Source organism: Elaeis guineensis, chromosome 14 (assembly GCF_000442705.2).
Source record: "Elaeis guineensis isolate ETL-2024a chromosome 14, EG11, whole genome shotgun sequence".
Taxonomy (NCBI): Eukaryota; Viridiplantae; Streptophyta; class Magnoliopsida; order Arecales; family Arecaceae; genus Elaeis; species Elaeis guineensis.
In genome coordinates this window covers 68,927,867-68,944,764 of record NC_026006.2, presented here as the reverse complement: position 1 = coordinate 68,944,764, position 16,898 = coordinate 68,927,867, and the positions used below count along the sequence as shown (strand labels likewise).

Sequence of the window (16,898 nt, the reverse complement as noted above, 5' to 3'; positions counted from 1 at the left end):
GCCTCGATTTCATCCTTGAGTTGGTGCACTGTTCGGTGTTGTGGCCGTGGCCCCGATGAAATCGACAGTATTTTTGCCGGTCGAGGCCCTTTGCCTTCAAAGGCGGAGGCCGTCACAGATATTACTCTCCTTCGATCTCCATCAAAATCTGTGCACGAGGAGTACAGAGAGGAGTATAGGATTCATACCTGCGACGCATCGACCTCGAACTCTGTCGTCGGGGTGATCTCAGGCTCTGTCGTCAGGGTGAAACCTGTTTGTCGGTCAGGGGCCCGCTAGGTTCCGCAGCAGCCCGACCTTTCCTTCGCTTCTCCTTCGGGCCCTTGGTCTCGGTCAGGCACCGGTCGGAAGCGCCTTCGTCTGCGTGCATGTATTTGTACACGTGCTCCAGCAGTTCGGCATATGTCCGAGGGAGGATCTTGTCCAAGGAGTACGTAAATCAGGACCCCCTCAGCCCCCTCTTCATGGCTGAGATAGCCATGTCTTCATTGAGGTCCCGAACCTCAAGCGTGGCCACGTTGAATCGCGTCACGAAGTGTCGGAGCATCTCATTTTCTCCCTGCTTGAGGGAGAAAAGGCTGTCCGAGGTTCGTGGCAGCTTCCGACTGGTGCTGAAATGGACCACAAAAGAATGCTCGAACTGTCCGAAGGAGTGGATACTTCCTGAGCGGAGGCCGGAGTATCAGGCCCTGACAGCTTTGCGAAGTATGGCGGGGAAGCCGACGTAAAGGAGGGCATCGGTTGCCCCTTGGATTGTCATGAGAGCCTTGTAGCTCTCCAGATGGTCGACTGGGTCGGTGAAGCCGTCGTAAGGCTCCACATGAGGCATCTTGAACCGACTAGAAATCGGCTCGTCGAGGATGAGTCGGGAGAGAGGTTGGGCAGTCTGAAAGTCGACGTCGTTCGAAGACTTCTGTCCGTCCACCTGGAGCTGGACAAGCCGACGATCGATTTCTTCGAACCTACGTTCGTAGTCATCGATCCGTCGGTGTTGGGAGACTCCAGGGGTCGAATCTCTCGATGAATCTGAGAGGGAGGCGGATAGTATCCGCGGTCGCTTCTCCTTCCTCGCTCGCTCCAGCTGGGAAGGAGAGGGACGCCGAGATCGATGGGTGTCATGCCGTGGCCGCCTCTCCCCTTCTCGATGGGAATGCTGAGACGGCTGCTCCTGAGGAGGAGATGGAGACCGATGCGGGCGTCGGCGGCTACTCCTTGACGGCATCGGGCGCATCGTCGGTTGCTCCGCCGGTGAGTGCGGCAACCGGATTGGTTGTTGTTGAAAGTCTTTGACTGCATCCGTCAGCACAGTCATCTACCGCACGATCCCCGCGATCTGCGCTTCCGTGGTCACCACAGGATGCGGAGAGCTGGGTTCCGCCATGGAGGGTGGAGGAGAGGCCTCTTCTCGACGAGAAGAGTGCCTCGCCAATCCAGTGGCTCTCGATCACTGAGCCCTGGTTCTTGTCATCATGAAAGGATTTTTCAAGCTCTGTGGAGGTCGTGGTCGCCCCTTCCTGACGCGCCAAACCTGTTGCGGCCAATCTCCTCGTCGCCTGATCGCCGGGAACGAGCACCTGCAAGAGAAGTCCACATTGACCGGAGATGCCTCCGGCGGGGACCCTCCGACGGTCAAGTCAGAGAGGAGACTAGGCAACAGTAGAAAAGAATCAGGGACTCAGCGAGAGAGAGCCAGAGAGAGAGAGAGTGTGTGTGTGTGAGCTCAGGAGCTTAGAAAAACCTGCCCCCCCCCCCCCCGCCAACACTGTTGCTCCCCCATTTTATAGTAGAGCGCGGCGTGGTCCTGCCATTAATGACGCAGGCAACCGGAGAGTTGTCAAATCACCGGAGGCTGTTAGAGTCGCAGCGGACTGTCAAGTCGTCGTGGGCTGTCAAATCATTAGTGCTGACCTATGTCCTTGGCAGGACGATGCCCCCAGGGCGGCCACGCCGCATGTCCTTGTCAGGACAGCAGCTCATAGCAGTCGTACGGCGTTTGGGGGAGTTGACCGACCATACGTCGGTATTCGGCTGCTGGACGTCGGGTGAAGACCCGGGGACACCGTCGGTTGGTCTGGCGCATTGCGGGAGTCGGACGTCGACTGCCATCCCCGTCCAACAGTGAGTCGGTAATCTGGGCTCCGCCGCTCGGCTAGTCGGGAACAGAATGGGTCTGTCCGACCGACACACCTTCGGTCGGATAATGTCGGCAGCTACTGTCGGTGGTCGTCGGTCGTCGGTCGTTACGGTCGGTAGAGTCGGACGTCGGTCGGACAGACCCGAGGGTGAGTCGGTGTAAAAGGGGTCGTCGGTATATCCCAACTGGTAGAACTTCCAAGCCACAAAATTTGTTTCACTTGCTTCCTCTCATCTGTCTCTAGACAGTGGATCAAGCGGAGATGGGCTTTTGCCAGAGCTTCAGCTATTCTGATTGTGCATCACTAGCAAAACAAGCTGCAAGAGTTGATTTGGCGTGCTAATGGAATTTGTGAAAAAAATGGTGTTAACAAAATATCGGGAGCAAGATAGCAGCTGGTTGAGATTGGGAAATGGCAGAACATCCATGATTTGGAAACATGTATTTAAAATCTATCAGGAGATTCAAAGACACATGGGAGACCAAGTTGGCAATGGCACCTCAGTCAACATCTGGAAGTCCAATTGATGAGCGAAGGGCCTCTTAATTTTTTTCTTTTTGGGTACATTCTTTTGTGTGTGTGTGTGTGTGGAATAACGGAGGAAGTGGGACACTTTCCCTGGATTTATTAATTAAAGAATGGGCCGAACGGCATAAGGAGAGCCATGTCAAAATGGATTGATCCGTTTGGAAGTGATGCCATGTCAAAAAAAAAAAAAAATCTTAAATATAAAGAGCCTCTTAATCAAAACGATGTATTACTTTTCGCATTTTCTGATGAATTTTTTGTGTATGGGCGACTGGCGTATTTTTCAAAAACAAATGGGTCTGTCAAAAAAAAAAAAAAATCTTAAATATAAAGTGCCACTGGAGTTGGCTGCGAATGTAATAATTCCTTGCTGCAACTTTCTACTAGGGTCAGACAGGCGGCATGCGGGAGCCTGAGACCATCTGGCCCTTACGGTTTGCAAGTTTACAAGTAATTTTCTATCCAACTTTTCCACAAAAAATTTAAAAAAAAAAAAATCGTGTCCAACTTAAACTAGTTCCGGCAACTGGAGTGCCGGAACTAGTTCAAGCTTAACGTAAGCATTGTTACAAATAAAATCCTATAGAATTTTAGTATATTGGAAGCGTCTCGGATGAGATAAATCGTGAACCAGCATACATCGAGCCTGAAAGCCTCGTCACGGGAGACCGGACACGCGTGACTTAGAGGAGCGAAGCGAAAGATCTAGGGTTCGGGGCTCAGGGGCTCTTTGTGCTGGGAGAAAGAGACGATGGCGGTGGACGCGGCCCGCCCTCAGAAGCTCCGGTGGGGAGAGCTCGACGAGGACGACGGCGGCGACCTCGACTTCCTGCTGCCGCCGCGGGTGGTGCTAGGCCCGGACGAGAACGGGATCAAGAAGACGATCGAGTACCGGTTCGACGACGAGGGCAACAAGGTCAAGGTCACCACCACCACCCGCGTCCGCAAGCTCGCCCGCGCGCGCCTCAGCAAGCGCGCCCTCGAGCGCCGCTCCTGGCCCAAGTTCGGCGATGCCGCCCGCGAGGACGCCGGCAGCCACCTCACCATGGTATCCACCGAGGAGATCCTTCTCGAGAGGCCCCGCGCCCCAGGTTTGTTTCTTCTTCCTTTTTGTACCATCTCAAGATTCCACCTTTTCGTTTTTTCTTAGTGTTTGGATAAGTTTCCTGGGATTGTTGCGTGGATTGTATTCGATCTCTCTGAAAATCCTAGTTTCTCATGCTAAAGAAGGAAAAAATTAATCGAAAGACAAGATTTTTTATTTTATTTTATTTTTTTTTGTTTTCCCTGGTATTGGTTATTAATTGAGATGTTGATTGGATATCTTTGGTCATTACGAAGAAAGATAGTCCTTCCCGATAAAAATGTTGGCGAAGAGGTTGACGTATCCATGACATGTGAGAATGCTTTTTTCAAAATATCATAGATCAGACTACAATTGTAGGTCTTATTTTGTTGATCCAAAGAAGAAAAGGACAAGCAAGGCGGGTTTTTTTAAGTTCATCATATATCCGATTATTGATCTAATATTTCAGTCATTGGAAAGAGTAGTCCTCGAAATGTAAATTTTGGTGAACAGTCGACGCATGAATGCTATCTGAGAATTTTTTGTGCTGAACAATCTCAAATAAATTACAATTGGATTCATGTTCATTATGCATACACCTTGAACAGCTTGTCCTCTGTCTGCTGGTAAAAGTGGTCTTTTTTGTGTCTTAAACGAGGTCTTAAACTGATTGGACGATTTAGGGTTTAGGGGAGCAGTTTACTGCCTTATCCTGCACAATAATCTCAAAGAATCTTAACTGCTTTGTGATATTTGACCTTTTCCTTTTGTGTTTGTTTGATTGGTTAGCTGATCACAAAGAATCTACGTACAGGGTGTCTTTGTCTGTGTATGCTTGTGCTATAACTGTAATGCCTTCAGAGTAGAAGGTAAGGAAGGACTGATTTTTAACACTTAAATCATATGACTGAGTAACTTCAGAAATGCTAACTGACATTAGGCTATGAGAATCCTTGAACAAGTAGATTTTAATTTGGATATATTAGATGTTATGTTGTCAGTACAGTTAAAGTTTGTAACCATCTGTTGGGGTAGGATTACTAAAATGATATAAGTGATAGGTAGTAATTCTTGCTTGTTTCTGGTTAAATTAGTATATCAATAGTATGAGGACCATCGCCGGCGCTTTGGATTGCTTTGGACTGTGATTTTTGCATGTGTGCTCTTGTCAGAAGGGCATAGTGTAACTTGTTAAGGAGGATTTTAAATAAAATCTTAGTTATATTTCAATTTCAACTGTTTGCTCCAGGCTACAGGTCTATCTCTCCTTCAACAGAAGCACCATTAGGTGCTCTGTATGATGTGTTTCAACCAATTGGTGTACTTTTAGTGGGAGTGGTTATGGACGAGAGTGATGATATAAAATAACACTAGGAGAAACCTTTCAAACATACTTATCAAGGAGATCTAAACTAGCTTGAAAGGTTCTGTTACTATTCTTTGAACATGTCAAGATCAAGTTAAAAGATCGGACTTGAAGTGCATGCACTCCTTCAACAGCATACATCTGATATTGCCTATTGATCATGGCCATGAACAGATACTTCATCCTATTTTCTGAGATCCATCATGCTGCCATTCATGCATCAATCTGTCAGTCTTTCATGAAAGAGTATACCCAAGTCCGCTTAGTAATCTATTTTATCAATAAATCTTTGTCTAAGGAAAGGCCCAAATCTAACACTTATACGATCCTTGCTTAGGTCTATTTTGATTACCTTTGTCAACTTAAGATTTGGTAAGGGCCCAATCCATGGGATGATATTCTACTTATGTAAAGTAGAATTTTTCCTGAATGGGCACAAGGAGATGGCACTCACCATCTCTCTAGATGCTGTATGTTGGAATTGTACAGAGTGTGGACCCTGTAGAGGGTTTGGTATTTGCACCCAAGCTGGAGGAGATTTCTGAAACATCATTGCTAAAGCACATAGTGCTCTTCTCTTGGGCACCTAGAAAAAAAAAATGCAAATGATCAGTGAGAGTTTGAAGCTCTCCCTCTAACATGAAAGCAGTCTTTACAAGAGAGGAAAAAAGAAAAAGAAAAGAAAGCACAGTTTGTTCATTGATAAAGTGGTGTGCATGAGGAATTCCGACTGAACATTGAAATTGAAGATGGTGACAGAGACATGAAATTTACCAGAGAGGTTACAAAGAAATATTGAACAAGAGACTAGAGTGGTAGAGCTCTGGAGGAAAAGGTGCCAAGTTCGGTTCATGGATATGGGGTTCCATGTTGTTGCGGATAAATATGGATGAGACTGCTGTACAAGTTTTTGATGATGGAGATTTGAGTTGTAGAAATGCAAATCCATCATGGGGTGAAGACTATTTTTATGAATTTGGTTACTGCCAGTTGAAGTTGGTAAGGAGTATTATGCTAAGCGGGATGATAAGAAAAATAATGGTGAAGAAGCATAGGAAATGAAATATGTTGAAGTGGTTGACAAGTTCATAATGAGAAGAATTGTTTTTGCAACTACTTTTGTCGATGACTAGTCTATTTTTGTTAATGATGAATGTATTGAATTTTCTTCAGATAAGCACAAATTTGATGATGTTGGATTGCAAGAATAATTTATGGGCATCATGAATATCGAATTAAAGTTTATAGTTTAACTATTTTAGTTGCCCTACCTCTTCTTTTGGGGCTTTAGACCCTGTGTCAGCTTCTTTATAAGCCCTTATATGGAGGGCATAACATGTAGTTCAGTGAGGTTTCTGAATATAATTTTGGCGTGGTTGCTTCACATTGTTTCTCTCCTTTCCTGTCCATCTTCTGTGGAAATTTGTTGGTTGCATATGACAAGACAAATACTTTTCTGTTTGGTGTGAATCTTCACGTTTTTGCCTTTGATAAATCTTGCATTCAATTTGTCTTTTGGTCCTTGTCAACATTATATCAGAATGACTTTGCTGTCACATTGTTAGTTTAGCAGCATCAATTGAATTATTGCAGTATCGTACAATTGTTAGCATCATCTATAGGTATGCATGTTTCTGCTATGTGCATTTTCAGCTCAAATAATATAATTCTCCATACACTATTAAAAGCCACAAGGTTGCAATTAATCAGTTTATTGCTTGGGATTATTTTGTGGGGAGAATCCTCTTCTTGATGAATAACATCCTTGGAAGACTTTAGTTTTCCAGAGGACTAGATGACATTGACTTAAACATGGTTTTATACCTATCACTTGAGACAGTCCAAATAACAACCTTCATGCATTTTGTCTGTGATTTTAACACCATCTGCAATGGTTGGTGTCAAGGTTTGACGAACCAGTACCAAGGGACGTACCTGTCAGCAACTGGTTCATTATGATACTAGTGCATGCCGTACCAAGCTGAGATGTACTGGAACCAAGGGGAGGGGGGGAGAGATGGAGGAGAAGAAGGAGAGGGGGTGGAGAGGTGTAACTTGTCGTAGTGATACCCAAATTCTATCTAGCGTCGTCGTCACAACATCATGGAGTTGTCGTTGTTGCAGAGCATAGAGAGGGGGAGGAGAGGAAGATCGAGAGAGTAGAATCGAGAAAGAGGAAGAGAGGAATCGAGAGACGAGGAGAGAGGGAGAGGATCATGAGGGGTTTTTATTTTTAAAAAAAATGATTCAGTTTGGGAACCGGATCAACCAGCCAAGCGATCCCGATAACCATTTGGTCCAGCTTGGTACTGCCCCAAACTGCCCGGTTCAAGATGGTCCGGTGGTTCTCGATTTGTGCTATATAAGTTTCTTGTTAGTTGATGTTGCATTTGGGATCTACTAGTGCTGTATGTCTCTGCTAATTTGAGGCAATTTTTTTTGCATTGTAAACATTGATCTGGGTTTGCCAGATGTCGAGCTTTAGGAGCCATTATTTATATGTCGTATATGCAGTTGTTTTGTAAAAGGATACTTGAAGACAGTTGTTTTGTAAAAGGATACTTGAGGCAATCATATGTAGCATTTTAATATTAGTTAGGGGCGTCTTTTTCCCACTCTTCTGTTTGTTGCATCCATTATGGATTTCTTGGGTGCTATTTTTCTCTAAAAGATCACATTAATTATGTGGTTGGCAGGATTAGTATTAGGTACAGCATCAGACATGAAAAACAACAGCTAATATGATTAAAATAACGTGCATTGTTTTTTGATTATTGTTAGTTTTTCTCTTTTCATCCCTTTCTTTATATTTCATCTATATATTCCCTCAAGCTATATCTTCGACCCCCCAGTTATGTGAGTATTAATGACTTGGTGCTCCTGACTACAGGTAGCAAAGCCGAAGAAACAAGGGTTGCAGGAGACCCATTGGCTGCTATGGGAAAAGCAGGTGCTGTTCTTATGGTATGCAGGACTTGTGGTAAAAAGGGCGACCACTGGACATCAAAATGCCCCTACAAGGACCTTGCTGCGCAAACAGAAAACTTTATTGACAGGCCTCCAGCTGCAGAAACTGCAGCTTCGTCTGGTCCTAGCAGGGGAACTTATGTTCCTCCAGGCTTGAGAGCTGGTGCAGAGAGGATTGGAACTGAGATGAGGCGTCGGAATGACGAGAACTCAGTTCGGGTGACCAACCTTTCTGAGGATACGCGTGAGCCTGATCTTCTTGAGCTCTTCCGTCCTTTTGGTCCCGTAACTCGTGTCTATGTTGCTGTTGATCAGAAGACCGGAGTAAGTCGGGGCTTTGGTTTTGTGAACTTTGTCAACAGGGAAGATGCAGAGAGAGCTATCAACAAGCTTAATGGCTATGGTTATGACAATCTTATCCTGAGAGTTGAGTGGGCTACTCCGAGGCCCAATTGAATCTATGGGTTGATTGCAGAAATTTGGAGTCTGGACAAGTGCTCTGTTTTATTTTGCTTTTTTCCCTATTAAAATTTTGCTATGAAACCTCTGGAATATCTAAAAGATGATGTGCGAACTATTTTTGCTATCAGCGGACGTGCGCCAAGCATTTGCTTTTGGATCTTGGTGGGATATGGCATGCTATAATATTTTTGTTAGCGATAACAGTTGCTTTGGGGTCGTGTGTTGGCTTGACTTGTGATAATTTTATTCTCTACCTCATGGAGAGTCGAACGTTTAAAATGCTTCGGTAGGCGGAAATGCTTGTTTTCTGAATGCACTTGGTTCTTGGTTGTACGCGTTGTCAGCAGAAACGTACCATTGTATCGTGCTTTGCTCCTCTCGTGTTATCCGACCAGGTGAGGTTTCGCCTCTCTTTGTTATTTGAGACAGCGGTATTTATTTCTAGGGAGCATGTCGTGAATGCGCTTAGAGAGGGGCTGACGTGAGAAGAAAAGGATGTTCAAGCATGGATGGAAACGGATCAGACCAGTCATGATATGTGTTAAAGATTTGTTTTTGTGGGAACGTGGTGCTTATGGTATTTATTGTCGTTGGGGAGATTAGTGGGTCTTTTGGTAGTGGATCAGACTAGTCATGATATATGTTAGAGATTAGTTTTGGTGGGAATGTGGGGGTTATAGTATCTTTTAGTGTCCTTGGGGAGACTAGTAGAGCATTCAGTGTCATCTGCAGCTGTGACAAACTACATTCCTAGAAGACAAAAATGCGAAAGTCGCAGAACTCTGAGAATGATTGTGGAAATATGGGATTTATTTCATCATATATGCTGACATTGTAAGTATGAAAACATATATAATGGAAGCCATAGCCACAGCCGCAGCGAAGTAAAATATTCAGCATAATAACTAAAGTTCCTCTTCCCTTGTAGACGGTTGCAGAATAACATGCACCTGTGACACCATAGCAGTACCTAAGGGCTGCAATTTCTGTAATCACATCAATTTCATCATATACAACGCAGATAGAGGTAATTAGTGCATGTATACAGGCATGCCCCCTCCTAGGCACCGTGCTGCTGCTCCTCACCACCGGCCTCGATGCTCATAATATACTCGATCTCCTCGGTGACCTCCTTCATGGACGGCCGGTTCTGCCTCCTCTCCTCCAAGCAAGCCATGGCGAGGAACCCCAACGCCTTCATGGTGTCCAGCTCCAGCTGGGTGGCCCCCTCCTTGACCGACCCATCCACCACCTCCATCAGCCTCTCCTCCTCCACCTTCCTCTGCACGTACACCGCCAGGTTCACATCATCGGGTCCCCTGTTGAAATCGATCGCCTTCTGCGACGTCAGCAGCTCCAGCAGCACCACCCCGAAGCTGTACACATCGCTCTTGTCCGTCAACTGGTAGTTGCGGTAGTACTCCGGGTCCAGGTACCCCAGGGTGCCCTGGGCGCACGTGGAGATGTGGCTCAGGTCCGACTCCGCCAGCCGGGAGAGCCCGAAGTCCGACACCTTCCCGTTGAGCTTCTCGTCGAGGAGGATGTTGCTGGACTTCACGTCGCGGTGGTAGATGGGGGGCACCGCGGAGGAGTGCAGGTAGGCCAGGCCCTCGGCGGTCTGGTGGGCGATGGAGAGGCGGCGGCGCCAGGGGAGAGGCGGCCGGAGGCCGTGGAGGTGGTCGAAGAGAGTTCCGTTCGGAATGAACTCGTAGACCATGAGGGGCTGTTCGAGGTCGACGCAGCAGCCCAGGAGGCGGACAAGGCTGCGGTGGTTGACCTGGGACAGGATGCGGACCTCGTTGAGGACCTGGTCGGTGGACTTGGTGTTGCCGAGCTTGGCGCACTTGACGGCCACCGGGGTGCCGTCCTCGAGGACGCCCTTGTAGACCTCGCCGTAGCCGCCGCTCCCGAGGAGGTTGTCGGGGGAGAAGTTGGCGGTGGCCTTCTTGATCTCTTTCCCGGTGAAGTTCTTGGCGGAGCGCCCGCTCGTATTGTTGAAGTTGAGGATCTCCTGCCTCTCCTTGGCCAGGCGCTCCCGGGCCTCGCGGATGCGCCGCTGCCGCCGGTACAAGAGGAACCCCGCCGCGCCCACCAGCAGCGCCGCGCCCACACCGGACACTAGCCCTGTTTCGGAAACAAAATTTGAGTTCGTTTGAGACGCTCGCTTGCAATAACCTTGACAATGGGATAAGGTGGGAGTCCGTTTTCCTACAAACAACTGCGACCTAATTGTCTGTGGTCGTGGTCGTGTCCGTGTAACTAACTAGCGGCCCTCCAAAGTCAATAGGCCAAGGAGGTCACCCGAATATTATGTGAAGTCCACCAAACATGCACATGAAGAACGATTCGGTCTTTAAAAAATTTCTCAACGAGGTAAAATATCGATCCGCACATCTAGATGGTACAAGGCACGAAAGCTATTGGCATCTTGTATGAACATTCATGCCCCCACGAAAAAGAAAAAGGGGTGCGGTCCAGATCCACTTTGTAGTGTTAAAATATTATTTCCACTACCGCTCCACCAACGTATCATCTTACTCAATTATATATAAGACCTAAGATAGATGTACCATAGTAATTCTGATAATCATAAAATATTCGTGACTCTCAAAGCTTATATTAACGTACCAGTCCTATTTCAATCTTATGATTAATATGGCGAATGACTATTCCATCGGACCTGATCCATCTAATAATTTCTCGCGTTTGATACCCATATAAAGCAGAGAAAGACACCATTTTTGAAAGGAACAAAGTTCGTGATCGGATAGCAATTCACGATTATTAATGTTAAAAATAAAATAAGCAGTCATCTAAAATTGAAAAAGAAGCTCACCTGCAATCAGAGGCCCATGGTTTGTTCCACCGCATCCTCCCGTGCTCTCGCATGAATCCGTAACATCTACATAGGAAAGAGGAGGGAAAAAAAAAGAAAGAACGAATAAGAGTCACGGAGGAGACTACCAGCGAGTAATCCGGAGAAGAAAGAAACGGATGACGGTCAAACTCACCGTCGGCACATACGCCGTGGATGGGGTCCCAAGTCAAGCCAGCCTCCGTATTGCAGAAGCACCGTTTGACCGTCCCGCCCGACGCCGGATCCGCCCTGCACGTGGCGTTGGATCCCGCCTCGCAGTCGGCCTGGGACCGGCAGACCGGCTCCCGAGGCGACGCCCACTGGAGCTCCACACCGGAGCTCGCGCCCCACTGCGCCACCGGCGTCCCCGCGGCGTTGAGATTGACGAAGCTGCGGTAGGCGCTGCACCCGACGCCGGAGGCCCGGACGGCGTAGGAGGTGGAGGAGCCGCCGGCGACGAAGGTGCAGCAGATGGAAATGGGGCGGCAGGCGGCGGCGTCGGCGGTGGCGTTGACGTAGATGTGGCAGAGGCTGTTGGAGGAGCAGTTAAGGGGGGAGAGGAGGAGGCGGGAGGTGCAGTTGAGAAGAAAGATGGTGTTGCTGCTGGAGACGTTGAAGGGGAGGGAGCTGTTGAGGATGATGCCCTGAGAGTGGAGGTCGGTGGTGACGCAGGAGGAGGCGGAGGCGAAGGGGGCGGGGCGGATGACGAGGCGCTGGGTTGAGGGGTGGATGGAGGTGACGGAGTAGGAGGAGCCGTTGAGGGCGTCGAAGAACAGGGATCGCGTCGTATTGTCGCATCGGATCTTGTACAGGGGGTCGCCGCAGCCATCCGCCGTGCTCAGAGGGAACGGCACGGCCGTGGAGCCGCACGAGGGGCACACCTTGGCGTCGCCCAACCAAGAGGAGTACACAAGGAAGAGGAGCAAAGTGGGAAGGAGGAGGAATTGGAGGAGCGGCTTCGACATTTGTGGGTTGGGATTAGAAGGTTGGGAGAATTGGAGGAGGAGGAGGAGAGTGGACTCAAGACTCAAAATGGGGGAGGATTGGTTGAAGGGTTTTTAATGCGACTGGTGGGAGATTTATTTTTTATTTTCTTTTTCTTCCACTTGGTGCGAATTTAATGCAGTAGTGATTGACACGTCAGTTGTTTTACCGAATAAGCTCGAGACTTGCACCAAAAAATAAGCTCCAGAGAAGGAACCATGTGCAAGTACTAGGTGGCCCCATCATCAGGTCTGGATTTGGGTTTGAATGTCGAAATGGGTGCGGGTTGTCAGCCAGAAGCTCAGGGCATTTATTTGCTGGATGGCTGGTTATGTGTCCAATTTTGGAAGCACCATTTTATGAACAATTGTATCAAATATTTTTGTCTAATTTTTTTATATTTTATTTTCCGATTTATATGGATGCATTTTCTTTATTAGCATAAAAGAATACTCCACAACCTTTTCTGCGGTTCGTAAAACGACAAGGTTCGATGCTTATTATTTAAAGATTAAAAAAATATGGCATGAGGGATTGCACGTTAAGTACTTGCTGCCGGTACTTCTTGTTATCGCGGTGATCTTTTGGATTTATTTATACTTAGGATTGGAGGTTGGTGTTTGACCACTGTATGTTACTGACTTTGGTGTTGACTTTTGCTCCCTTGTTCCCTCCCTTTTGCACCAAGAATATAGACCATGTGTGAACTGGTTTTATAATCATGCGGCCTCTCATCTATTGCATTTGAAGCTGAAACTGCATCCAGTATCGATTATATATTAAATATATATAATAAAATATTTATACTTAATTTATTTAATAAAAATAGATAGCTATTAAATAGATATAAAAATTTATATTTATATTTATTTTAAATAAATATAAATATTATTGATATAGTTAATCGATATTTGATCATGTGGCAAAATCAGAAAGAATCATCTGAAAATCATATTGATCAAATCAGCTTTTTGGTCAGATCGATGGAATATCAACCTGATCAATCTACAGCTCGATACTGATTTAAATTGATCGAATTAATCCTTGAGTATTGTGATCAGTTCAGCTTAGATTTCGATCGAGAACCGATCTGATCCAAAACAAATACAGTTAATCTACAGTTTTATTACAGCTGTCGTCCAACTTTATAATAATTATCTTCCAGCTATAATACAGTTAACCATCATATGGGTGAACAACCCACAATCTTCATACAGCTAAACTATTCTGTTATAATAAATTAACGATTTAACAGATTCCTAATGATCTAACAAACTTTCTCAAACGACGTAATGTCCCAAGCAAATCTCTTCTATATAAAGAGAGGTAGGGCACTCTTCGCAAGATAAGTGATAACTCACAGAGTTCAGACTTTACTGATCTCTTTCCAATTCTCTCACTGAAGAGAATCTGACTTCTCTCTATTCAAATTACTTTTCTTGTCTTTCAATTCTTTATTTTCCACTATTTGTCCTCAAAGTCTCTACTGATTTAAGCATCTAAGGATCCTAAATTGAAAGTTACCCAACAGTCTTAGATTTTTTTTTTCTGCAGGATCCTTCATAGTCTTCACCAACTCAATCCTTTAAAGCTCTCCAGCTCGGTTCAGGACTGATTGCGTTATTTTTCCTCCAAAATCTTGCAACAACAGATACAAATAAGATATTGAAAATATATATATAGCCATAAATAAGTGAGATGGTCAAATTTTTTGACCATAAAATCAAAAATATTATTTAAATAGATGATAAATTAAGTTAACGGCATCTTGATATAATTATATTTTTTTAAAATTATAAATATTATATAGAATTAAATGAGATTATACATAAAATTGATATCCGAATACGGATTGGATGGTTGTCTACATATATTTGTATCTATTTTTTTTAACAAATATGAACTCAAGAGTTCAAACTTGTTGGGGAATACCCACCGACCGACCGATGGCCGGAGGGACCGACCGACCGACGGACGGCCGGAGGGACCGACCGACCGACTAACGGTCGGACCGACCTTCCGACCGATCGACTGACGGCCGGAGGGACCTTCCGACCGACCGACTGACGGCCGGAGGAACCGACCAACCGACTGACGGACGTCATCACCGGCCAATTAGCGGCCCATCACCGACTGGTGATATATCGAGCGTACCTTTTTCGACCAACTGAACCCGGAGATCTGATGGCCGACTCACTCGCCGACCAACGGAGGGCCCCGACGCCACTCAGCTGGCCACCGACCTAGGGTCGGTCGACTCTTCCGATCGCCGTACAGCCGCCAGAGCTTGTCAGTCCTGACAGCCGCATGCGGCACGGCCATCTAGGGACATTATCCCGCCGAGGGCATTGTCAACCCTAGCGATTTGACAGCCCCACGGTGACATGACACTTTCACGGCGACTCTGACAGTCTACAGTGAGTTGACAATTTCTCACTTGTCTGCGCCATTAATGACGGCGCCATACCGTGCTCCACTATATAAATCGGGGAAGGCAACAGTGCAAGGGATCGACTCCCCCCACTTCTCGACTCCAAAAACACAGGCTCGCACCTCTCTCCCTCTCTCCCTCGATTGAGCTCTCTGTCTTCATTTCACTGTTGCCCAGTCACCTCTCTGACTTGACCGTCGGAGGGTCCCCGCCGGAGCCGCCTCCGGTCAGTGTGGATTTCCTTTTTTGCAGGTGCTCATTCCCGGCGACCAGGCGATGAGGGGATTGGCCGCAACAGATTGGCGCGTCAGGTAGGGGGGACGATGACGAAGACAAGAGCCCAACGATCGAGGATCACCGGGTCGGCGAGGTGCTCTTCCCGCCGGGAAGAGGCCTCTCCGCCACCCCCAGCGGCGGAGCCCAGCTCTCCACGCCCCGCAGTAACCACGGAGGCGCAGATCGCGGCCATCGTACGGCAGATGACCGTACTGACGGACGCAGTCAAGAGCCTCCAGCAACAGCCGGCGGCCCGTCCGATGCCTTCCAGGAGCAGCCACCGACGACCGCGCCGGTCCCCGTCGCCTCCGCGCGAGCGCCCTCAACAGCGATCCCATGGAGACGAGGAGGGACGGCCATGGCGCGATGACCAACGGTCCCACCAGCCCTCTCCTTCTCTGCTGGAACGGGCGAGGAAGGAGAAGCGGCCGCGAACGTCGTCCGCCTCCCCTTCGGAATCTTCTGGAGACTCCACTCCTGGGGTCTCCCAGCACCGACGGGGGGACGACTACGAGCGCCGATTCGAGGAGATCGACCGCCGGCTCGTGCAGTTGCAGGTGGACGACCAGAAGTCTTCGAACGACGTCGACTTCCAAACCGCCCAACCTCTCTCCCGACTAGTTCTCGACGAACCGATTCCCAGTCGGTTCAAGATGCCGCACGTGGAGCCATACGACGGCTCCACCGACCCGATCGACCACCTTGAGAGCTACAAAGCTCTCATGACGATCCAAGGGGCAACCGACGCTCTTTTTTGCATCAGCTTCCCCGCCACACTCCGCAAGGCTGCCAGGGCCTGGTACTCCGATCTCCGATCGGAAAGTATCCACTCCTTCGGGTAGCTCGAGCACTCGTTTGTGGTCCACTTCAGCACCAGCCGGAAGCCACCGCGAACGTCGGACAACCTTTTCTCCCTCAAACAGGGGGAAAATGAGACGCTCCGACACTTCGTAGCGCGATTCAACACGGCCACGCTTGAGGTCCGAGACCTCAACGAAGACATGGCTATCTCAGCCATGAAACGGGGGCTGAGGGCGTCCCGATTCACCTATTCTCTGGACAAGACCCTCCCCCAGACGTACGCCGAGCTACTGGAGCGCGCATACAAGTACATGCGCGCGGACGAAGGGGCTTCCGACCGACGCTTGGCCGAGCCCAGAGGCCCGAAGGAGAAGCGGAGGAAAGGTTGGGAACCCGCCGAACCCAGCAGGCCCCCGACCGATAGTCGGGACTCGCCACCCCGACGAATCCAAAAATCACCCCGGCAACAGACTCCAAGGCCGGCACGCCTCAGGTATGACTCCTACACTCCTCTCTCCGCTCCTAGTGCGCAGATTCTAATGGAGATCGAGGGAGAGGAATACCTGCGACGGCCTCCACCTCTGAAGGCAAAGGGCCTCGACCGTCGGAAGTACTGTCAATTTCACCGAGGCCACGGCCACAACATCGAGCAGTGCATCCAGCTCAAGGATGAGATCGAAGCTCTCATCCGCCGGGGGTATCTCGGTAAATTTTGGAAGGGCCCGCCGACTCAACCAGTTGCCGATCGACGACCCAAGCCGACTGAGGAAGCGGCGACTAATCAGCCGACGGCCGGAGTCATCAACATGATCTCCAAGCGGCTGGGCTCGGGGACATCCGCGGGGGGGAGCCGACGAAAAAGCCGCGCCCGGATGACGTAATCACTTTTACGGAGGAAGACGTTCGAGGCATCCAAACTCCCCACGACGATGCTGTCGTTGTTTTGGCAACAATAGCGAATTATGATGTAAAACGAATTTTTGTTGATAATGGAAGTTCGACAAATGTTTTGTTTTTACTCGACC

At 48.1% G+C, this 16,898-nt stretch overlaps 2 protein-coding genes across 2 annotated transcripts; one reads left to right on the top strand and one right to left on the bottom strand.

Moving 5' to 3' along the window:
* The first annotated feature begins 3,294 nt into the window (after positions 1-3,294).
* Positions 3,295-8,725, top strand: LOC105056889 (uncharacterized). The gene is made up of 2 exons (XM_073248504.1): positions 3,295-3,754; positions 7,986-8,725. The coding sequence occupies exons 1-2, from the start codon at positions 3,415-3,417 to the stop codon at positions 8,516-8,518; spliced, it is 873 nt and encodes a 290-aa protein (XP_073104605.1). The 5' UTR covers positions 3,295-3,414; the 3' UTR covers positions 8,519-8,725.
* Positions 8,726-9,313: 588 nt separating this feature from the next.
* On the bottom strand, positions 9,314-12,409 carry LOC105056890 (wall-associated receptor kinase-like 20). The gene is made up of 3 exons (XM_010939250.4): positions 11,536-12,409; positions 11,361-11,426; positions 9,314-10,648 (listed from the first exon to the last, which is right to left on the bottom strand). The coding sequence occupies exons 1-3, from the start codon at positions 12,344-12,346 to the stop codon at positions 9,585-9,587; spliced, it is 1,941 nt and encodes a 646-aa protein (XP_010937552.2). The 5' UTR covers positions 12,347-12,409; the 3' UTR covers positions 9,314-9,584.
* Between the last annotated feature and the right edge of the window lie 4,489 nt (positions 12,410-16,898).

Excerpts from the sequence above, each read along its gene's own strand:
- LOC105056889 (XM_073248504.1), top strand. The coding sequence starts at position 3,415 with ATGGCGGTGGACGCGGCCCGCCCTCAGAAGCTCCGGTGGGGAGAGCTC. Across the intron at positions 3,755-7,985 it reads CGAGAGGCCCCGCGCCCCAG|GTAGCAAAGCCGAAGAAACA; the intron begins GTTTGTTTCTTC and ends TCCTGACTACAG.
- LOC105056890 (XM_010939250.4), bottom strand. The coding sequence starts at position 12,346 with ATGTCGAAGCCGCTCCTCCAATTCCTCCTCCTTCCCACTTTGCTCCTC. Across the intron at positions 11,427-11,535 it reads CCACGGCGTATGTGCCGACG|ATGTTACGGATTCATGCGAG; the intron begins GTGAGTTTGACC and ends TTTCCTATGTAG. Across the intron at positions 10,649-11,360 it reads CCATGGGCCTCTGATTGCAG|GGCTAGTGTCCGGTGTGGGC; the intron begins GTGAGCTTCTTT and ends TTTCCGAAACAG.